The 23,061-nt window shown below is 41.1% G+C and overlaps 1 protein-coding gene across 2 annotated transcripts; it reads left to right on the forward strand.

Annotated features, from left to right (window-relative positions):
• Positions 1-943: 943 nt before the first annotated feature.
• On the forward strand, positions 944-22,756 carry HMGCS1 (3-hydroxy-3-methylglutaryl-CoA synthase 1). Of its 2 annotated transcripts, XM_006928026.5 has the most exons (11): positions 945-1,102; positions 7,078-7,138; positions 13,254-13,711; positions 14,038-14,163; positions 14,696-14,860; positions 16,238-16,403; positions 17,200-17,370; positions 17,845-17,951; positions 19,289-19,414; positions 19,641-19,804; positions 20,937-22,756. In XM_006928026.5, the coding sequence occupies exons 3-11, from the start codon at positions 13,264-13,266 to the stop codon at positions 21,024-21,026; spliced, it is 1,563 nt and encodes a 520-aa protein (XP_006928088.1). In that variant the 5' UTR covers positions 945-1,102; positions 7,078-7,138; positions 13,254-13,263; the 3' UTR covers positions 21,027-22,756. The 2 variants fall into 2 exon arrangements, with proteins under 2 accessions (XP_003981479.1, XP_006928088.1); XM_003981430.6 differs by lacking the exon at positions 7,078-7,138 and having other exon boundaries at positions 944-1,102.
• Positions 22,757-23,061: the final 305 nt, after the last annotated feature.

The following is a 23,061-nucleotide window of genomic DNA, read 5'->3' on the forward strand; positions in this document are numbered from 1 at the left end:
CTTTGGATTCTCCCAAATGGTGTTCCCGGCGATTTCCTCCAGCTTGTTCCTCTCTTGCTCCTTTCTCTTTTCTGGGGAAGTTAGGTAGTTTATATCCCATAGATTCGCTACACCGGAAATTATGGGGCCCTTCCTTCTTTCAACAACCTTTTATTTGGCATCTACCACATATCAAGCTCAGAAGGTACAGTGGGGTCAGATGGAGCTCCTTTCCTCAGAGTGCGTGGGCTACCAAAACTCCTACAATTGTGATCAACTTCCTTGCTCAGGCCAGGAAGTCACTGGTGTCCTCACTGGTGTCTAACCCCAAACTTTTTTCCAGTTTCCTTAGGAAGAATTGTACCAATAGCAGTCTCTTAAAATTAAGTCAAGGTAGTGTTGAATAGAGGTATTAGGTACTTACAAATCGGGTGTTTAGAATATTTACACATTTACAAATTCTGAGTGATATCCTGTTCCAACTTGTAACGTAGGCGTGCTTGGCTTCTCTGGAAACTAGAAAACGTTAAGATTGAATTCAAAATAAGTATTTCAGAAATCTTACAGGTGAAACCCAGATCTGTTGCTAGGCAACCTGACAGAGTCCCAAGTGGGGACCAACTTGCCTCCCACACTTGACCATCTCTCCCCAGTGGTGGGACGCGGAGACCTCATTGGCTCCCGTCTCCTCTCACTAAACTCCCATTGGTCGGAGAACCTCTCACTCCGTTCCTGTTGGCTCTCGCTGTCTCTCGCCGCTCTGTAATTGGCAGGCCGGCTCTCGGGCCACCCCACGTCACTCTCTCACCCCACTTCCTCGGCCCTCCAACTTTATCCCCGCCCCTTCCCCCGCCCTTCCAGCCACGAGGGAAAACCCTAGCAAGATCCCGCCTCTAGTTTTCTTCGGATTGGTAGAAGCCGGGCTGGGGGGCGGGCGCTGCCGGGCTACTCTGTGGGCCACGATTGGCTGCTGGAACCACTGTCCAGCCTCCCACCGACTGCCGGCCTTGCCGGAGTCGGGTGGGTCGGCGGCTATAAAGCTGGTGGTGGAGGGGAGGCCCCGCGTACTGCCCTTTCGTGGCTCGCTCCCTTTCCACGACCACCACCCGGAGGTCACGTTTGGGTGAGTACCCCGCGCGGAAGAGAGCTAAGTTGCTGCGGCGCTGCGGACGGGCGGGCGGGCGAGGTGAGGGCCGAGCCGAGGCGGTGTCCTTGACTAGGCCCGTAGGAGGTCCTGCTTGGTTCGGGTGGGGAGGAGGTATGGACCCGGCCCAGAGGAAGGGGCGCCGCGAGCAGGGCCGTGAGGGTCCTCCCCTGCCAGGGGCCCTGGGGCTCTCACCGCTCTAGGTCTGACGAGGGGCTGAGGAGTCGCAAAAGGGAGAAGGCGAAGGGGCGTTGAGGGCTAGGGTTCTGAATGACATAGCCAGGTGCTGGAGGTGCCGGGGAAGTGGCTGTGATCGCCGGGAGGGGATTTGGGGGCAGGGAGGCGCATCAGGAGGGGACGATGAGCTGGGCTGCCAGGACGTTCCTGGAGCTTTGGGTTAAGGGTGGACGCCGAAGGATGGGGAAGATTATAATTAGATGGAGGCTTGTTGGTTGGCAAGTGGGTGTGTCCTCCTGCAGCCACATATAGAGAGTTGCTGGCAAGTGGGCATAACTTTTGTTCCCTGGCTCAGGTGCAAGAAAGCATCACAACCGTGATTTAGCCTGGAGGAATACTTGGGCTCTTGACTGCTTCAGGCAGCTTGCTTCAGAGATCACAGATTCCGCCTCCCACCTTCCCGCCTCCATATTTTTTATGCCCATATTAAAAAAAAAAAAAAAAAAGGTTTCCTTGGTGTTCTGAAATCCCGTACCTCCCTCCTGCTAATAGCTTCGGGGCCAGCCCGACCTGATACGGTGATGTAATGGGCAGGCACCCACAGGGCCTTCACACACAGTGGATTTTGGATTAAGACAGGGACATTTCAAAGCCAAGTATATGGTGTCTTTGAAAAACGTGCGTCCTGCTTTGACCAGTGGTGGAGAAAAAGATTACTCTCACCTACCCTGGAGGAGGGATTTGGACAACAGATAATGAGATTGTCTCTGTTTGTCATGTTTGCCCTATGGCCTTGGCCATCACAGGCTTTTTTTCCGAGGCTCACCTCTGGGGCATGTCTTCCCTGCTCCTGATGCTCTTGTCATCCAGCTGCAGTAGAAGGAAATGTTCTGGCTGCTGCTAAGTAACATTTGCTCGATTGCACGGATGAACTATGAAAAACAGTGGCAGGATACGTGACAAAATTAAGACAAATGGAAGTGCTCATATAGTTAACAGGTTTTTCCTTCTGCGATGGAGCTTGGGCTTTCATTGTACAGATTCTGTTAGAAGGCGGATTGGAAGTCCTTAACATGGATCTGTGCCAAATGGTTCTTTGCATCTTGAGACGTCTAAGCCGTTTGTGTTCTTTCTTTGATCAAAACTTTGTTTTTAAAATTTCAGTTATTTTTGTGGGGGTGAGGAGGGTAGGGATAGCATATTTTATGGAAGAGGAGAAAGACTTTATTTCCTTAGTGTTTAACCTTTGCAAGTCTCTTTCTCCTAAATGTGTAGGTTTATCCTTTATTCAGTTCTAGTTTAGTCAGGAACCCCAGTTCTCAGAAAGGTGTTTCCAATGGGGAGAAATTATGGGATATTATGTTTGAGGCCATAAGAGGCCACATCTTCTACTGGTAGTTTCTGGGCCTTGCTTTTCATTTTGTTTTCTTTAAGTATTTATCTAGAGTGCTTTTATACCTTGTTATTCTTTTTTATTTTATTTATTTTTAATTTACATCCAAGTTAGTTAGCATATAGTACAATAATGATTTCAGGAGTAGATTCCAGTGATTCATCCCCTGTGTATAACACCCAGTGCTCATCCCAACAAATGTCTTCCTTAATGCCCCTCACCCATTTAGCCCATCCCCCCACCCACAACCCCTCCAGCATCCCTCAGTTTGTTCTCTGTATTTAAGAGTCTCTATGTTTTGTCTGCCTCCTTGTTTTTATATTATTTTTGCTTCCTTTCCCTTATGGTCATCTGTTTTGTATCTCAAATTCCTCTTATGAGTGAAGTCATATGATATGTGTCTTTCTCTAATTTCACTTACCATAACATAATACCCTCTAGTTCCATCCACATAGTTGCAAATGGAATACATTGTTATTCTTAACTGTAGGAATGACTAAGATTTTTTGATTGAATTGAGATTTTAGCTAGCTTTCTGGAAGGAAGTTCAAAACCCTGACATTGATGTAATGTGTGTTTCCTGGGTACCCTAAAATTATTTAAACCCATAAAGCAGTGGAGCTGAAAGGAGATGCAGTTGAGGTTCTGGTTCGAGGAATTTGATTGGCTATATATTCAGAATCTATATTTAGTTTCATGTAGAAAGGAACAGAGTCTTATAATTTTATGTTGGGTTACTAACAAACCAAATAGAAGGGTGTGATATTTTTACGTTTCTCAAGATGGTGGTATAGATTCAGAAGGTTTGAAAACATGTTACCCAATCTAATGAGAGGGTGGTAGGACTCAATTCTTAATAATCTGTTCATTCTGACACTTGGCATGTGATGATCAGTTGCTGTCTGTCAATCGAGTGTAGATAGAGTAGAGGAGCTCAGTCTTCATCTTGGCAGGGTGTGTGCCTGGGGATGTATACATACGGGAATGTTGCTAAGACCAACAGACTCCTTACATCTTTCAGTAGAAAGCCACTCTTCTGAAACACCTTCTAGGCACTATTTGGGGCTGCAGCTCATTTACAAAGCGATAGCAAAAGGAACTGACTAATGAGGGCTGCTCTGTGTACTTGAATCTAAACGATTTGTCCTCTAATTGTGATAACTCCAAATTTAGCTCCTCAAAAACTGGCAGTAGAATGCCCTTTACTCCAAGGTCTCAAAGGGATTTCAAAAGAATCAAAATACACCCCCTCTCCCATTAGGAGCCTAGGAATCTAGTATGGATAAGAAGACTGTCAATAACTAGTTTTCCATTGAGAGTAGAATATGAAGACTTTGAGTGAATCGCATACTTGCTGTAGAAGTGCGGGACCCTGATGAGAAAACTCTAGGAAACCTTGCTGGAAGAGGCAGCTTAGAACAGGGCCTTGAAATAGGAGTAGAATTTATAAGCAGACCAGTAACTCTGGGGAGAGGCAGGAATGTCTGTTTTTTACTTAGAGAACTAGACCAGAGTGTACAGGCGTTGCCAAAGCCTTCACCGTAGTTTTGCTTGCTTGCTCCTAAGGGGGAAAGATGGCCAGCTCTTTCTCATGAGAAAGGGTGTCCTGGATTTCTCTCCTTTTATAGCGAAAAAGATCAGCAGGCAACTGCTTACCATTTATCATGGACCAAACTGTGTGCTGGGTGAACTTTTCTGACTACTTGTTTGAATCAAGGCTGTAGAGGGATGCCAAAGATGGAATTCAGAACTCTGAATAAACCCCAGGAGAAAGCATCACTGCATGAACCTGGTTGGCCCTGGCAGTCTCAGCAGTTTTCAGTTTTAATCTTTGCCAAACTAGAAGTGCCTATATTGGGCCTCTGGAGGCTCCAAACAGGCTTTGTGGTAACAGTGCCCAGCCGCTTGCGGTTTATTAACTGCTTATTATCCTGACCCATGCTGCTCCATGATTTGCCCTGAAGGGACCTTCTGTTAGAAATAAGCTGATGGTCAGCTGGAGACTTTGGCCTTGCTGTTTCAGTCAGGATAGAGAACCCTTCTAGCAGTTGCAGAAGAGAAAGGAAATCCCTTTCTTTTTTTTTTTTTTTTTTTTAATTTTTTTTTTCAACATTTATTTATTTTTGGGACAGAGAGAGACAGAGCATGAACGGGGGAGGGGCAGAGAGAGAGGGAGACACAGAATCGGAAACAGGCTCCAGGCTCTGAGCCATCAGCCCAGAGCCTGATGCGGGGCTCGAACTCATGGACCGCGAGATCGTGACCTGGCTGAAGTCGGACGCTTAACCGACTGCGCCACCCAGGCGCCCCAGGAAATCCCTTTCTAATGGGTCATTCCCCAAAGTGGCATTTACACCCTCCATTTCCTTTCCTGGTCTCCTGGCCTCTTCTTCTCCTGGGAGCTTAAGTAGCACAGCAGTCCTCTGTGAATCTTTTCTCTTGTGTTTCTTTCTTTGCTCTAATGCCCTTTTCTCTGTCTCCTTTTCTTTCCCCTCTTCTCTTCCCTCTCCTCTCTTTCTCTTGCTCCCCTTTCTCCTCCTCCCCTCCTCTTCTCTCTGCCTGTCTCCCCCCACCACCCCCCCCCCCCGAATTTAAATAATCAAAATTGAAAGAGGGAATATTGGAAGTTCAGGAGAAATTTCCTTGGGAAAATAGTGTCAAATACATATGCCTACATGGTTTCAAGAAGAAATATTACTAAGTTATTTAAATAGTCTCAACATGGAAGGGGAATCATGTTTTCCCCTCACCAGTGAGGACTAGTCCCTGTGGTCTGCTTAATTTGCAAGTTACAAAAGCAAATTGAAATAGCAAAGAACAAAATGCAGGTTATTTCTCAAAGTGTATGTATAATTCTGTAATCAAAGAGATCTTTTGAAAAGTTTTTTTTTTTTTTTAATGTTTTTTATTTTTGAGAGAGCATGAGCAGGGGAGGGGCAGGGAGAGAGGGAGGAGAGGATCTGGAGTGAGCTCTGCACTGACAGGAGAGAGCCCGATGTGGTTCTCAAACTCACGTACTGAACTGTGAGATCATGACCTGAGCCAAAGTTGGATGCTTAACCAATTGAGCCACCCAGGTGCCCCAAAGAGATTTTTTGGAATGTAGTAGTCTTATCAGGGTTTATTTATTTGGGGTGGGGGGGTTAAACTTAATGAAATAAAAGGAACTAAATCTGGGAGGAGCTCTTAAATGTAATCATGTAAGAGAAATAAATCTTTACTAAATTATTTACTAAAAATAATTGGGACTACTGAATGCGGTCTCTGGTTAATCAGTCAAGGGCAGACGCTAAGTTTGCCAATAATTACATAGAGAGAAAAGGTAATTGTGTTTTCGTTAATATAGGAACTATTGTCTCGAGCAATACTCCTTCAGAACAGATGGCCTGAAGAAAGTGCTCCAGTGTCACCTTCCTATTGCATTTCCACATAATTTAAATGATGATAAAGCTTAATGCTCGTTTGTCTTGATACTGCATGCTTATCTTTTTAACACAAGCACTATAGGGAAAATTACTTTTTAAAAAGTTGGGAAGGGTGAGGGCGGACCTGTTGAAAACTAGGAGCACAAGATTAAATACAGGAAGGTAATTAGGTCTTGCTAGAAAGATACATATTTCATTTGAAAAATTCTAAGAACTAGGATAATGATGAGTTGGTGCTCGATATTACAAAACATTTTTTAAGCTTATTTATTAATTTTGAGACAAAGAGAGCACAAGAGAATGAACATGAGCAGGGTAGGGGCAGAGAGGGAGAGAGAGAATCCCAAGCAGGCTCCACACTGTCTGCACTGAGCCCCAGTGCTGAGCGGATATGTGGCTCAATCTGATGAACCTGTGCAGTTATGACCTGACCCCAAATCAAAGAGTCGATCATTTAATTGACCGAGCCACCCAGGAGTCCCTTCACTCCATTTTATAGAAGAGGAAATTGAAGCTCAAAGAGGCACAAATCACTAAAGCCACCAACTCTTAAAAGTGTAGAGCAAGCTCTTGAATGTATCGATCTCATTACTCCAGAGCTTGCTAGTCCTGTACAACTTATTGATATTTCTTTCCTTCCATTCTTAATAATGCAAAGTTAGTAAAGACAACTGACAACTCTCCCAGCATCACACTTGATTTAAAACCTGAATCGGTAATACGAACTTCGTATGTCAGGTCATTACCGGGACCGAACCTACCATTATAAGCACTAATGAAATAAGGTGGAAATGTTTAATAAGCTTTAAGTACCATTTTTCCAAGCAAAGTCAAATTTGTTCTATGGCATGTGATTGGGCAAGGAAATGCTTATTTGAACACACTTGGAATTGGAGTCATTATTTGAATTCCTGTGGTGGTTTATGACTTTAAAAGAAGTTCTTATTTGAAATTCCTAGCGCCTGAAGGAGGAACCAGAGTGACAGACCTGGAGACTACAGTCCTTTATCCCTCACACAGGTATGGCATCCTGTCATGCTGCCGAAGGAAAGTGTTCCTCTCCAACGGAAGGGGGAGATTTAATTTTCATCCCAGGGCTAATAACCATTTGTGTGCCCCACACATTCTTAAAATCCATTACAGAGTTATACCTTATCTTTAAACACGAGTTAATGCTGTAGTGCCTTGGGAGACCATTCAATTTTGTGATTGTCAGACTGATGTTTAAAATCTAGAAACTGATTTTTTAAAAAAAGTGTGCCTTTTCTCTCCTTTTTAAAATTTTGAAAGAAAATTTCTGTATTTTATTATAAATGCAGAATAGAATCCCCATTATCCCACTTACATATTTTTTAATTGCACATACAGTGCTCTGAAAAATAACGAAGTACCTTTTTATGGGCAAAAGGTTAAAAATATTTGAAGGGGATTTTTTAACTGTCAGATCTTTTTTTTTTTTTTTTTTTAATTTTTTTTTCAACGTTTATTTATTTTTGGGACAGAGAGAGACAGAGCATGAACGGGCGAGGGGCAGAGAGAGAGGGAGACACAGAATCGGAAACAGGCTCCAGGCTCCGAGCCATCAGCCCAGAGCCCGACGCGGGGCTCGAACTCACAGACCGCGAGATCGTGACCTGGCTGAAGTCGGACGCTTAACCGACTGCGCCACCCAGGCGCCCCACAGATCTTTTTTTAAGTTCATTTATTTTGAGAGAGACAGAGAGGTGCGAGTGAGGGAGGGGCTGAGAGAGAGGGGAGAGAGAATCCCAGGTAGGCTCCATGCTCAGTGCAGACCCGACAGAGCCTGATGTGGGGTTCGATCCCTCAACTGTGAGACCATGACCCAAGCTGACATCATGAGTCAGATGGTTAACCATCTGAGCTACCCAGTCATCCCTAAACTGTCAGATTTTTAAACTATATTCTATTTAGAGTTTTTTTGTGGTATTTAGAATAGTGAATTAACCCATTCTGTATGGAGTTAACACCATAATGTGAAAATCTGAGATCTTTAGCTGGCTTTTTTCTTTTCCTTTTTATAATTTATTTTTGGCCTGCTTCAGAGAGCATTGAGAGGACAACACAAGAGCATATGCTTAATAGGATAGTTAAAAGTAAAGATTACAGTTCAGAAGCTATACCATATTTTTTGTTGTTTGAAATGCCATGGAAGCAATTACTTCCTTGTATTAATTTTCTATTCTTTTCCTACTTAATCTTACTCTCCCTTAATTTCAACCAAATGCTAAATATTTCAAATTAGATGGCTTTTTATTGGGAATATAATAAACATCTTGGCCATCAAAACCCCTCAAACAATGAGCAATATTGATTGAGTCAGATACTGTAAAACTTTTTCCATACCAAGATTAGGGTCATGATTGACTTTCAACCTGATGTGAGTGGGTTAGTTAAGCTACATTTTTTACCCCAAATGAAACAAGGTACTTAGTTAACCCCTCGGAGGTTTAAGAATAACAGAGTTATACCTTATTTCTTAAGTACCGTAATATAAGAACTGATCAGAGCTGGTCAGATTATGGTAAATATGGATTAATTCTGGGATCAAAGCCTTGCATTATGGCTTCTTATAAACTGGTTTATACCTTCAGAAGATTGTATATATTTGTCCATTTTCTTTCCAAAAGCGTTGCAAGCTGTTGGGCCAGGCAAGGGAAATCACAGTGTCCTCAGGATGTTTAGAGCAGTTTGGAGAGTTGTAAAGAACCTAAAGTGTCAGCTTGTGGGAAAGGCTGGGAAGGTGGGTGATCCTCCTGCCCCTGGTGACTTCGAGGATAGCATGTAGGAGGGGTTCCTCTTCTAGGGATGTGGACTGGTCTTTGTTTTTAAACACTAGTTATAGAACTCTTTTCTGTGGATTATGCAGAGGACTTCATGTTATTTTACTATAAACTGAGAATCTGCCTAGTGACATTTTAGTTCCATTATGTCTTTATTTCAACTTCAGTGTAACGCAGTTTAGATGATCATAAACTGCTAGGTTTCCAAGGAAGAGGGGAAAGAATAGAAGAAGAAAACAGATGACTCTCTGTTAATGTAGCCAATTTGACAGAATTTCTGTCTAGTCATGACGGTTGAGGATAGAAATCTGGGAGCCATCCTAAACACTTCCTTCTTAACTTCTAGTCAATCACAATTTCTGCTAGTTTTTTGCTTCCATATCTTTTGAAGCTGTTCCTTCTTCACCCATCATGTAGTAATTGCTCTGGTTCATGACCTGTCTTCTCTGGACTGCTGTATCTGCTCCCTAACTCACATCTGTTCTCTACACAGCACCAGTGATTGTGCAAAATGTTGACTCTCAAACTTTTTTGACCATGACCCTCAGTAAGAAATATACTTTATATTGCAATCCAGGGTATGTGTGAATAATTGAAACATAATTTTCATGAAAAAATTCTTAAATTTACTGTGTGCCGTGCAATCTGATATTTTCTGTTCTTTACTATTACATTTTCAAAAATGTTGTTTGCCACCCACTAAATTGATTTCCAGAGTTGGAAAAACACTGATCCGAACACTAATATGACCCAGGTCACTCCTGTTTAAAACCTTGATGGCACCTTAATGTCTTTATGATGAAGTCGAAGCTCCTTACCATTAGCATAGCAGAACTGTTATGACCTGACCCTGACCTAGTTCTACTGACCTATTACTTGTCTGATCTACTCCCTGGGCCTCACATTTCACTTAGTAGATTAGTAAAACTTTTCATAGTTCTTTGCTCTGTGCCTTTATGTATGCTGTTCACCCTGTTGAAAATCTTCTACCACCATTTGCTTCTGTAGAGCTTTACTGATTACTCCTTACTTATTCCTAAGACTCAAGTCAGCACCAGTAACCAAGAAGCCTCTCTCCCCACTCTTGCCCCGCCACCAGGTTGGGTTGGGTAGGGTAGTTCTCCATAACATAATCTGACTGTCTCTGCTGTTTCACTTGTTTAGTATTATGTGTTTGTATCTTACACACAAGGTGGTGAATATTTATTTGAAAGGGCAAGGGTTATCTCCTATGAAACTGGTCCCAAATGTTCGGCATATAACATGTTGTCATTGTTTAGGTGAATAAAAAAACATATACATAAGATTCTTGTATTTAGAAGGAAGATTCAATGATATCCCTTAAGACCTTTTTTTTTTTTAATGTTTGTTTATTTTTAGAGAGAGTAAGCATGAGCGGAGGAGGGGCGGGGAAAATCCCAAACAGGCTCTGTGCTGTCAGTGCAGAGCCTGACGTGGGGGGCTTGATCCCACAACTGTGTGATCATGACCTGAGCTGAAATCAAGAGTCTGACACATAACTGACGGAGCCCCCTAGGCGCCCCACCCTTAAGACCTTTAACTTAGATTTTGTGATTATATCTCTAGGGGCTTATTTTTTAAGTTTTAATATACTCATGACTTGATGGCTTATGGGCTCAGAGTAGATTATTACATGATTTAAGGATAACCTCTCTGTTTTAGATATTCTGTCAAGATTTCCATAATTAACAACTCACTATGGCCGTAGTTTGTAATTCGTTATACCTGATAATATACCAGTTTGCAGAGTGGCAGGGGACAAATGACATAAATACAGGATCTTATTTTCACGTTTAGGAGTCAAAGTAGTGAGTTGGTCAATGCTGTAGAAGGTTGGTGAACCAGTAGGACCCAGGTAACTCTCATAAGCTAAGACCTTTAGGTCAACGAAAACCTGAAATTCTGTCACCTAAATAGCACCTTCCAATTGTGTGATGCCTAAAAAGGAAATTGAGTTGTAGAAGTTTATCTTTTTTAAGTTTATTTATTTTGAGAGAGAGCGGGGGAGGGGCAGAGAAGGAGGGAGATGGAGAATCCCAAGCAAGCTCCATGCTGTCAGCACAGAGCCTGGTGCAGGACTCGAACCCACCAATCGCGAGATCATGACCTGAGCTGAAATCAAGAGTTGGATGCTCAACTGACTGAGAGCCACCCCGGCTCCCCAGGTTGTGGAAGTTTAAACAAAGAAAAGGTTCTTTCTCTAAAACTAACAGGCTGTGCCATTCTTCAAAGCCTGACGACTATATTCCTCTGACTCCTGTGCCGGCTGGGTTCTGGGTAGACAGCCCATGGAAGTACTCAAGAGAGATTGGAAGGTGGGAAGAAGGGGCGGTCTTGTTGTTGTCAGTGGTGGTGGCAGGAAGGGTTGGGATGGGAGGGGTATCTTGGCTCTAGCTCAGTAGCAGAGGTGCTAGTGCTGACAGCCCCAGCGGCTTCAGCAGGAGTGTGAGCTCTGGGGATTTGAATAACCACCTTCCCCTTTTTTTTGCTCCTCTAGCCCAGCCAACAAATTTGAAACCGTTTCCCTCTATTAAATTCTCCCCTGTGAGAAATAATTTAGAATAACTTCTCTTAATGAATACAATCTCTTAAAAAAATTGAGACTCTGGTAGGTCATGTGACTTGCCCGTAGACAGGCACGTAGCAATGGTGCTGAGTGGCTAGCACATTTATTTTACTGTTAGTAAATAAATCTAGGCACTACTGAAAGTATGTATAGTGTGGCAACAGTTTTCTATAGTGCCCTTTTAAAAAAAAGAAGGGGTGGTTTAAAAAAAAAATTTTTTTTAACGTTTATGTATTTTTGAGACAGAGAGAGACAGCATGAACGGGGGAGGGTCAGAGAGAGGAAGACACAGAATCGGAAACAGGCTCCAGGCTCTGAGCTGTCAGCACAGAGCCCGACGTGGGGCTCGAACCCACGGACCGCGAGATTGTGACCTGAGCCGAAGTTGGCCGCTTAACCGACTGAGCCACCTAGGTGCCCCAAGAAGGGGTGGTTTTAAGAGGTGTTATCTAGATGCCACATAAGTAATATATGGATTACCAGTTTTCAAATTTGAATCAGTTTTTTTTTTCTCCCTGATTTAGAAGCTAAGTGATACCTTGTGATCATTTGTTGCCTATATACTGGCTGTAGAAAGTATAGGATATTGGCATATCACCCTGTGATGGGTCCTGGAACTTATTTTTGCTTAAAATTTTAATCATATGGGTTCTGGGTGAGGGAGTGGGGTTCTTTATAATAACAAGGGCCTTGTACGGATTGATTTGGTGGACTTCTATAGTATGGCTTTTTTTTAAGTTTGTTTGTCTGTTTGTTTATTTATTTAGAGGCAGGGAGGGGCAGAGAGAATCCCGGGCAGGCTCCACACTGGCAGCGCAGAGCCCAGTGCAGGGCTCGAATTCATGAACTGTGAAACCATGACCTGAGCCGAAATCAAGATTCAGAGGCTTAACTGACTGAGCCACCCAGGCGCGCCTGATTTAACAATTTTTAAAGTCCCTTAAAGTCAATAGCTGTGAATAATCCATATATCTATGATGAGTGACTGACTGACTTATTTAAACGTTTTTGGGTGGCCAGGAATGGATTAGGTACTTGAATTCTGATTTGTGGACCATATTACTAATTGTCATTGTATTTTATCTTATAGTTCTTTACAACAGAAGGATCTTATTTGAGTTTTCTTTACCTTTAATAATCATTTCTTAAATCTAAAGAGGTCCAGGGTTTTGTTTGTTTTTGCTTTTTAAAGATTTTATTTTAAGTAATCTCTGTGCCCAGCATGGGGCTCAAACTCATGACTCCGAGATCAAGAGTCGCACGTTCCATCAACTGAGCCAGCCAGGCACCCCTGAAAAGGTCTAGTTTTAAATCAGGTGCAAATCTTTGTAAAAGACAGTAATTTTAAATAATAGTATTCCATTCATACTACAATGACTACTTTCACGTATTAAAATTGCCCCTAATATAGTCCGTGGTATTGTAATAGCATTGTGTGGTGACAGATGGTAGCTACACTTGTGAGCAGAGCATATTGCATGGAGTTGTCGAATCTCTATGTTGTACACCTGAAACCAATGTAACATTGTGTGTCAGCTATACTTTAATTAAAATAATAATAATAATAATAATAATAATAATAATAATAATAAACTTGGCTGCCCTAAGTAAAATATACTAAACTTAGAACCTAAATTAACATTTTGGGTGATAGTTGAACTTTTAATGTTGATGTCTTAAGTTTGAACTTGACAATCTGGAATTTATAACCTAAAACAACATTTTTTTTCTGTTTTTCTTTCTCAAGCTCTTTCACCATGCCTGGGTCACTTCCTTTGAATGCAGAAGCCTGCTGGCCAAAAGATGTGGGAATTGTTGCCCTTGAGATCTATTTTCCTTCTCAATATGTTGATCAAGCAGAGTTGGAAAAGTATGATGGTGTAGATGCTGGAAAGTATACTATTGGCTTGGGCCAGGCCAGAATGGGCTTCTGCACCGATAGAGAAGATATCAACTCTCTTTGCATGACTGTGGTTCAGAATCTTATGGAGAGAAATAGCCTTTCGTATGATTGCATTGGGCGTTTAGAAGTTGGAACGGAGACAATCATCGACAAGTCGAAGTCCGTGAAGACTAATTTGATGCAGCTGTTTGAGGAGTCTGGGAACACAGATATAGAAGGAATAGATACAACTAATGCATGCTATGGAGGCACAGCTGCTGTCTTTAATGCTGTTAACTGGATTGAGTCCAGCTCTTGGGATGGTATGTTACATGTTATATGTTACCTGTTATTCCAAAGAAACTCTCCTTGAGGATGCATAGGCCCAAACGACCTTTTAATTAATGCCATGTGCAATCTTGCCAGTTACGCTTGTTTGAATATGCTCAGAAATATAGCTCTTTCAACTTATCTGAATTATAAACTTGTTATCTTTATCATGTAGGACAAAATTATAAAAATTTGGAATATTTTTTTCTTTGCCAAAGATGAGGAAAGCACATTCTAGAAAAATAGAAGACTTCAGTTTATATGTGTGATATTTATAGTGGTGATCACCTTCTTATATATTAACAAAAATATTTTTCAGGACGGTATGCCCTGGTGGTTGCAGGAGATATCGCTGTCTATGCCACAGGAAATGCTAGACCTACAGGGGGAGTTGGAGCTGTTGCTCTCCTCATTGGGCCAAATGCTCCCTTAATTTTTGAGCGAGGTGAGTGTTTGAGAGAGCATTTCTTTTTTTATTAGCAAAGTGTGCCAAGAAAGTTGAAAACAGAAACAGAAGCCGGTATTTACTGAGTGTTCATTAAATGCGGGTACTGCCTGCTCAGTGCTTTATTTGTGTTACTGTGTTTAGTCTTTACAGCGATTTTATGAGGTAAGTAACATCATTCTCATTTTACAGAGAAGTAAGATGGGTTTAAGTAACAACCAAAAAGAGCAACTGGCCCATAGTCACTCATTAGTGACAAGTTTAATTTGTTTTCAGTTCAGTAGAGCAATTGTGATGTCCCATTTAGACATATGAAGCTTGTGTAAAATGTTGCAGTGAAAGAAGTCTTAGGCCTATCCATGGATACTGTTGTTTCATTTCAATTACATGTTGGTCTCACCTTGTGATTTCTTATACTGCAAGTGGCAAGAGTAGATTATTAAGGAAAGTCCCCATATAATGGGATATGCTTACTAACATACAAACATCCAGAAGCAGAAATACATATCATCTTCCTTTTTTGTTCTAATAGGACTTCGTGGGACACATATGCAACACGCCTATGACTTTTACAAGCCCGATATGCTTTCTGAATATCCTATAGTAGATGGAAAACTCTCCATACAGTGCTACCTCGGTGCATTAGACCGCTGCTATGCTGTCTACCGCAAAAAGATCCGTGCGCAGTGGCAGAAAGGTGGGTTTCATCCATTCTCCTTGGTTTTGGTATCTGTTGAGGGCAGTGCGATATACTAAGTATCTTTAGTGAGATGTTGCTTTGTAGGAGTGTCCTTTAACCATTTCTTCCTCACCTACCAGATTGCATTTTCCCATAGTTTTTGGGAATGTGTAATTTCGGAAAACAGGTAAGCTTTGGAAATGAGGTATGTCTATGCAAAAATACTTAGATTTATCCTCAGTAAAAAATTAAAACTAGGGTTAAAGAAAGTGACTTGGGGGCACCTAGGTGGCTCAGGCAATTAAGTGTCCGACTCTTGATTTCAGCTCAGGTCAGGATCTCACGGTTCATGAGTTCGAGCCTTGTGTTGGGCTCTGAGCTTACAGTACAGAGCCTGCCTGGGATTCTCTCCCTCCCTCTATGACCTACCTAGGATTCTCTCTGCCCCTCCCCTGCTTGTGCTGTCTGTCTGTCTGTCTGTCTGTCTCTCTCTCTCTCTCTCTCTCTCAAAATAAAAAAAACTTGAATTTTGTTCATCTTTTGACAGAGGTACTTTTATAAGGCTTTAGTTTGCAACTGTGATCCAGAGCAAACTCTAATGAAAATAAATTGCTGAAGTGACTCCCTCCGCCCCATAGGTTGTTTGCATTTGACCTGTGAATTCATACTTGCTTTTTCAGTGTCCTCATTAATCTCTATCTTTAATCCTAAAAAAATTTCTTGAGATATACTCAGCAGTACAGTATTTGAATTAGTGCTATTAAAACACACAGTATCATATAAATCAGGCTTTTTCCATAAACTAACTTTGCTTTATAGAGGTTGTGAGAGAGGGTTAAAAATTGAATAACATAGTAAGATTGAATAACATAGTAAGATTCATGGTGGTCCTGGAGAAGAAGCATTCTTGCATTGTGTAAAATGTCATACTGTTTAACAGTATTTAACAATACAGTGATTTTCTAGCTTTTTATTAGGATCCGTAGTGAGAAGTACATTCTACTTTGTCTATGCTTGCTAAATGGAAACAAAAATATCATGAAATTACTTATCCATGCCACAAGTTACACAGTTTGCTATTTGCTACTGTTTTGTGTTTCATTAAAAAAATACTCTAAGGTTAAAAAAAAAAAACAAAACAGAAAAAGCTGGCCCCAACCCACTAAATTAATTACAGACTCTTAAGTATGGAAACAGTGATGTGGTAGTGGATATTGTTCTATCTCTGGATGTCTTTTTGATCTGCATTTTAAGCCATTAGAGATTATTTCATTATACAGTATATTTTTGGTTGCTTTTTAAAGATATAAGAACATCGTAGCCTTGTTCTAAAATCAGCCTTCCAAAGATAGTGGTTTAAATGAATTTCATAATTTCTTTGCGTTTCTCTTTCAGAGGGAAATGATAGAGATTTTACCTTGAATGATTTTGGTTTCATGATCTTCCACTCACCCTACTGTAAGCTGGTTCAGAAATCTCTAGCTCGGATGTTGCTGAATGACTTCCTTAATGACCAGAACAGAGATAAAAACAGTACCTATAGTGGCCTGGAAGCCTTTGGGTAAGAGGAGTTGTTATGATTTTTTTCCTTCTGTGTGAGAGTATCATTATTTTTATAGACATGAAAATTTTAGAGTCAAAAGGATCTTAAAAGTCATCTAGTCTAACCCATCTATGTCATTAGTGAAGAAACGGAGTCCCAGACAGGTGGTGGCTTACCTACAGGAATTCTTTAGTTATCTCTCATATTTTCTGATTTCCTCCTTTTAGATCTGTTCCTGTTGTCACCATAATAATATCGCCTGATGAGTGCTCATATTTACTACTACAGCCTCTGAAATCTTTTCCCTGCCTCTCAAGTCCCTGTGCCCCATCCCATCTCACACGCTGCCGCTATCAAAGTCGCCTTTCCTACTCCTTCCACATTTTCCCCACTCTTGGGGCTCCCTAGAATGCCATGCCTGTTCCTTCTTGCCTGTGGCCCTTCTACGTCTAATAAAATTCTACTCAACTTTTTAAGACCTGGCTCCTGTAATATCGTGACTTTTCTAACTAAATAGACATTATTATGGACTTGAAAGAGTAGTGTATTCAGCTTGGTGGCAACGAAGCTTTAGTGAGTTTATAAACCCACTAGAATTAAGTTGTCTTAACATGATTATAAAAAACTTCAACCAAAAAGACTGTATGTGTGCAACTGTTACATCTTCCATAACCATTAGCATGTTGCTACTTGGCTTTTAATAAATAAGGAAACTAAATCATACACACCGATTAGAATATTAGTTACGTCCACTAGTATAATAAAAATGTAGTCTTTGAGCATTGTAAGATGGTCTTTTTTCTTAATCTTTCAGGGATGTTAAATTAGAAGATACCTACTTTGATAGAGATGTGGAAAAGGCATTTATGAAGGCTAGTTCTGAACTCTTTAATCAGAAAACAAAGGCATCTTTGCTTGTGTCAAATCAGAATGGAAATATGTACACATCATCAGTGTATGGCTCCCTTGCTTCTGTTCTGGCACAGTAAGTACCCATTTCGGCTGCTTCACTCCTCTCATTTGGGGATGTTCAATTTCGAAGACTGAAGCCGCTGGCAGGCATGTTATGGGCAGGTCACAGGATGACCTTTTATTGCTAGGCTCTCTACCTACTGTCCATTGACCCAAAGAGAAATGGGACGAGGCTGCAGTTACTCCTGGGTACTCCGTTTCATACTGGCTTTCCTGGCTGCTGTTCTCGTGGTCTTCTTACTCTTGACCCGCAGTTGAACTGTAAATCCCTGGTTGGCAGAGTAACTCATTTTATGACATGATGACTTTCATAAAGCCCCATCATTCCCAAAGAGGCGAATAGTCTTGTTTCCAGTGTGCTTGTTGTAAAGCGCTAGGTTGGCTTCCTGCGGCTACAGGCTGAATTTTGACTCCCAACTCAGTCTTCCCACACCTTGTAGTTTTAGACCAGTGGGACTTTTTCATGACATTTCTTCCCTCTGCGCAGGTACACGCCTCAGCAGCTGGCAGGAAAGAGGATCGGTGTGTTCTCTTACGGTTCTGGCCTGGCTGCCACCATGTATTCCCTTAAAGTTACGCAAGATGCCACACCAGGTAAATGCCAACACTCCCAACAAGTGTGTATCGAGAAGCTGCCGTACCAGGGTCCATTCAGCGGGCTTCCCAAGTGAGCGCTTGAATCTGTCCCGCAGATAATTACATTTGAATCTTCATCACTTCTTTCAACGTCGCCAGAGTTTTACTCTTGAATGATCTGCCTTAACTGGGTAAATAAATGGCAGGATTATGTCTGAGTTGGGAGATCTTTTTCCCTCTCATCTGAGTCAGAAAAAATATATAATGAGCTTAAAAAATCTTATTATGGCGGGGTGCCTAGGGGCTCAGTCAGTTGAATGACCATCTCTTGATTTCAGCTCAGGTCATGATCTCATAGTCTGTGAGATCGAGCCCCATGTTGGGCTCTGTACTCAGCACTGAGCCTGTAGCCTGCTTAGGGTTCTGTCTCTCTCCCTCTGCCCTCCCCTGATCACGAGTGTTCTCTCTCTCTCTCTCTCTCTCTCAATCTAAAAATAAAGAAAAAGAAAGAAAGAACACAGCACTGCACTATACTTCCTCCTCCCCAACAGTTTTAAAAAATATATATTTTTAGAGGTTTTATTTATTTTTGAGAGAGAGAGCTCAAGGGGGGAGGTGCAGAGAGAGAGGGGGATAGAGGATCAGAAGCCGGCTCCGTACTGACAGCAGACAGCCCGATGTGGGTCTCGAACTCACAAACCTCAAGATCATGACCTGACCTGAAGTCGGATGCTCAACCGACTGAGCCACCCAGAGGCCCCATTAAAAAAAAAAAAAAAAAAATCTTATTATGGCATAGTGTTTGGCTTTTCCTTCTTCAGCAAGTAACTATTTTTATCCTTTGTCTCAGTTTTAAAGCATTTATAACCAGGGGATATAGGTAGGGAAAGGGATGCATATCTGTTTACTACAGGCAACTTTTGAGTCTGATCATACGAGTAATAGCAAACCGTTTCTTTTTGGTTTGGTTTTATACTAAGATATTTGATTTTTATAGGTTTCTAGTTTTTGGCTTATATTTTGAGAAACTTTTGTCCCTTCCCTGAGTAGGAAGGAGCAAAACATGGAGAAAAACTGGTGGAAGACTTGGCATTACTCTAAGACTGGATCATGTATTGACCATAGACAAGTTACTTACAGTTTCAGATCCCACTGATTTCCCGACTTGTCTATTGTCTGATACCAAACAAATGTCATAGGAAGGCTGCACCAAACAAATACTATCATATCTTTCAATTAAACAATATCAGGTAGTTCTACAAGGAACAAAAAGTTGTTTTTCCATTTGGTAGCATTTTGTTCAGGCTTTGGGGCATGCTACTTTTGTCTTTTAATTTTGGTGTTTACTGTTTTAGGGTCTGCTCTTGATAAAATAACAGCAAGTTTATGTGATCTTAAATCAAGACTTGACTCAAGAACTTGTGTGGCACCAGATGTCTTTGCTGAAAACATGAAGCTCAGAGAGGACACTCATCACTTGGGTAAAAATACCAAATTGTGTTTAAACATTTATACCCAAAAGCCTATTGGAGGGCTCTAATAATATGAAACATGTTACGTGTAAGATAAGGATATCTAGGCTTTATTCGATACTAATCTGGTATCAGTAAAAATTGTGGGGAAATATGCAACTTTTTATCTCTAGTTTTATTACCAGGTGAATTGTATATCATAACTAACGTTTCATATTCTCTTCCTTTCCTTTAGTCAACTATATTCCCCAGAGTTCAGTAGATTCACTCTTTGAAGGAACATGGTACTTGGTCAGAGTGGATGAGAAGCACAGGAGGACCTATGCCCGGCGCCCCTCTCCCAGTGACGACACCCTGGGGGAAGGAGTGGGACTTGTGCATTCAAGTACAGCCACTGAGGTGGGTAAAGCTCGTCGTGCTTGTTCTCTGCCTTTGACAGCATAAGAAATTTCCATCCCCACATCTCCGGGGGACCCGAGACTGAGCCACCTAAAGGAATGTCGAGAAAGCAGAGTAATTCAGAGCTAGGGCTCTGGTGTTGGATTCCAGCTGTGCCATTTTCTACTGTATGAAGTGCTTTGCACTCAAATTATTAGCAGTTTGAAAATGGATAGTAAATACTAGGTTTTATTAAGAATACCAACATTTAAAGGAAAACTGATGTAGAGAGAAGGCTCATTTTGTGGTAATGTCTTGGTGAGAGAGGAGCCCCCGTCGTCTCTTCAGGCCATTGTCAAATCTCTATAAATTGTCAAGCAGCAACAATAATAGCAATGATTTGAATTCCTATCATATGCTAGGAACTTCATTTACATTTTATTTTTTTAATGTTTATTTGTTTTTAAGAGCAAGAGAGAGACCAGGGAGGTACAGAGAGAGGGAGACAGAGAATCCTAAGCAGGCTCTGTGTTGTCAACGCAGTGCCCGATGTCGGGCTCGAACTCACGAACTGTGAGATCACGACCCGAGCCAAAATCAAGAGTCAGATGCTTAACCGACTTAAGCCATCCAGGCGCCCCTATTTACATTTTCTGATTTAGTCCTTACAAAATCCATCTTGAGTAAATGATGCTATCCCCATTCTACAGATGAAGCTGCAAGAAGTTAGATGATTTGCCAAGTCAAGGCCACGCTTTAAACTAAGGACTTTATGACCTTGAAGTTGTTTATTTTATCTGCTCATCACAAACTTGATGAATGCATAGGCTCGCTTCTTGCTCTTACACAAATTAGGTAGCAAGTCGTGGCGCTAGAGTGAGAGTTGGCAACGCAAGAGTAGCAAGTAGAATACTGTGTATGGAAGGTCTCGGTGGTCTTCTCTCCCTCGCTCTGAGTATTTGTGTATTACTTCACCATTAGGTAAAGAATTGCTATTTAGTTCCTTCCCTGAAAGGTTCTATAGGATATGTGTTTAGCATCAACCTCTCCAAAGTTGTCCTTTCTCAGGTTTTTCTTTAATGAGAATTTTAATTAGCACTCTATCTCTAAAAAAACCCCAAGGAGTCAACAACTCTTTTTCCTTCAATTTTAGCACATTCCAAGTCCTGCTAAGAAAGTGCCAAGGCTCCCTGCAACAGCGGCAGAACCCGAAGCGGCTGTCATTAGTAACGGGGAGCATTGAGATAATTGTGTGAAGTGGAAGACTTAAGTCAGTGTGGGTTCGGGTGGGGGGTATGTATGGGAACAGTTCTGGGAATGGGATGTCTGGGGACAATTTTAAAGGATTACATGTTATGTAACTTTTTATGTGACTGACATGGAGCCTGGAAAACTATCGTGTTCTTGGGAAAGTCTCTTTGCTCAATTTGCTAACATGCTTCCTGTCGTGGTCTAGCCAATGCTTAATGTACCGGAATGATGTTTAAGGGCTCTGTAAACTTCATACCTCTCTGGCCATTTGTATGCATGAAGCTTAGTTTTTAAATGTGGTATGACGAATTGTGCGCTTTGGGCGAAGAAAGCAGAGGTACTGGTCTCCGATTTTAATTTTTTTAAACACGTAAGAATTTTGTACTTTGAACAAACTAGCTTACTGAAAGCACCTGTGGTTTTTGAAAAAAGTTTCTAGTTCAGGGCGTATGGTCTTAAAATGTGATATGCACAAACCCTGTTTAAAAATGGCAAGACAAACCTGCTCTTTTTCTATAATTTATAAATCCTGAAGAGGGAGAAGAGTTGGGATGATATGGCACTGGTTCTGGAAACCGGAATGTTGCTTTAAATCCAGGCCAGCAGGGATGAGTTATTGCAATGACCTCTGTGAACAGAGAGATGCTAGCGTTGAGTGGACGTTTGGCACAGACAGCGTGCTGCACTGGGAGCTGTGGCTGTACCTCTGGGTCTGCTTCTGGATCGTTGGCTCAAGGTGGATTATGCTGAACAACACTGAGATGTCGGTGGAGCTGTGTATGAGGAAGTGTTGGGATCCTTCTTTGCACCTTATTTTGAAGAATAAGTAAAACATCTTTCTGGCTGCCTTTAAAACTTTTAAAACAAGATGGAAGGATGAGGCAGGGCATTATTAGGTTACTTCTGATGCTTCAGTGTTATGAATTCAACTTAAAGACTGACAGCCTAAATTCATGGTGTAAGTATTCCTTTTTTTTTTTTTTTTTTCTTTTTTGGGTATCTTTTCAATGAAAAAAACAAAAAAAACAAAAAACTGCAACCCACGTTTTTATATAGTATGACCAGCCAAAAAGAGTATTCCATTTCAAGTTCTGGAAGTAGGATTTATAAAGCATTTTTTTAGACTTTCACCTTAAAAAACCAACAAAAACTATCACATAGGATGAATAAGAAGACTGGTTAGATCGTTTTGTAGATCTTCTTGGTGCTGAATATGACATGAGCCTTATAGATTGTAACATAGAGATAGTTGGAACTAATGTACAGAACTCAATTTTTTAAACTTTATTTGCTGTTAAATTCTGTGAAGTTTCAGTTATCTCAGATAAACTTACACAAATATGAACTGTAATGTTTCAGATTGCAAGGTAATATGTAATGTAGTGTTTGTAAAATACTCTTGTCTAATATTAACTAGTGGTATTTTGATTTGTACAGTCATAATTTGTTAAAATGACTTCATTTTAACATCTACTGATGTAGATTAATAATGTAAGTTCACATTTAAAGATTAATGGGAAAATGGTGCATGTAAGACTTTCACAAGCATTGGGAGTTTGGTATGTTTTGAAAAGAGTTAATTTAATTTTTGGGTGTCAGGAAATGGGTTTCTCAAAGTCCATTGCCGGCAATGGGCAAAAGCCTGGTGAAATTGTCAGAGCATTAACTGTACACCTTATCAACAGTGAGGTGAATAACTTTGAATAAAGTTTTAGACAAATATTTCAGATATTTGAGTATTCTTTTTTTTCCCTCCTGAACTAAGAATTTAGGCAAGAAATCAGCCAAGGTGCTATTTCTAAATATGGGCATTTGTTTCATTTCATTTCATTCATTCACTAATTTATTCATTCATCACTCAGCAAACATTTGAAAACCTGATATAAGCAAGGCACTCTGCTTAGGTCAGAATTAAAGAGTTATAAGGCATAATGTCTTGTCCTCAAGGAGCTATTCATCTAGTGTGGAAGAATTTGTACTCATAATGTATTATTTTTACCTTTTAAACAAAGTGGGTGGTCAGCATG

The sequence above is a fragment of the Felis catus genome, chromosome A1 (genome assembly GCF_018350175.1).
Source record: "Felis catus isolate Fca126 chromosome A1, F.catus_Fca126_mat1.0, whole genome shotgun sequence".
In the NCBI taxonomy this organism is placed as follows: Eukaryota; Metazoa; Chordata; class Mammalia; order Carnivora; family Felidae; genus Felis; species Felis catus.

Excerpts from the sequence above, each read along its gene's own strand:
- HMGCS1 (XM_003981430.6), top strand. The coding sequence starts at position 13,264 with ATGCCTGGGTCACTTCCTTTGAATGCAGAAGCCTGCTGGCCAAAAGAT. Across the intron at positions 17,952-19,288 it reads TACGCAAGATGCCACACCAG|GGTCTGCTCTTGATAAAATA; the intron begins GTAAATGCCAAC and ends TTACTGTTTTAG. Across the intron at positions 19,805-20,936 it reads ATTCAAGTACAGCCACTGAG|CACATTCCAAGTCCTGCTAA; the intron begins GTGGGTAAAGCT and ends CTTCAATTTTAG.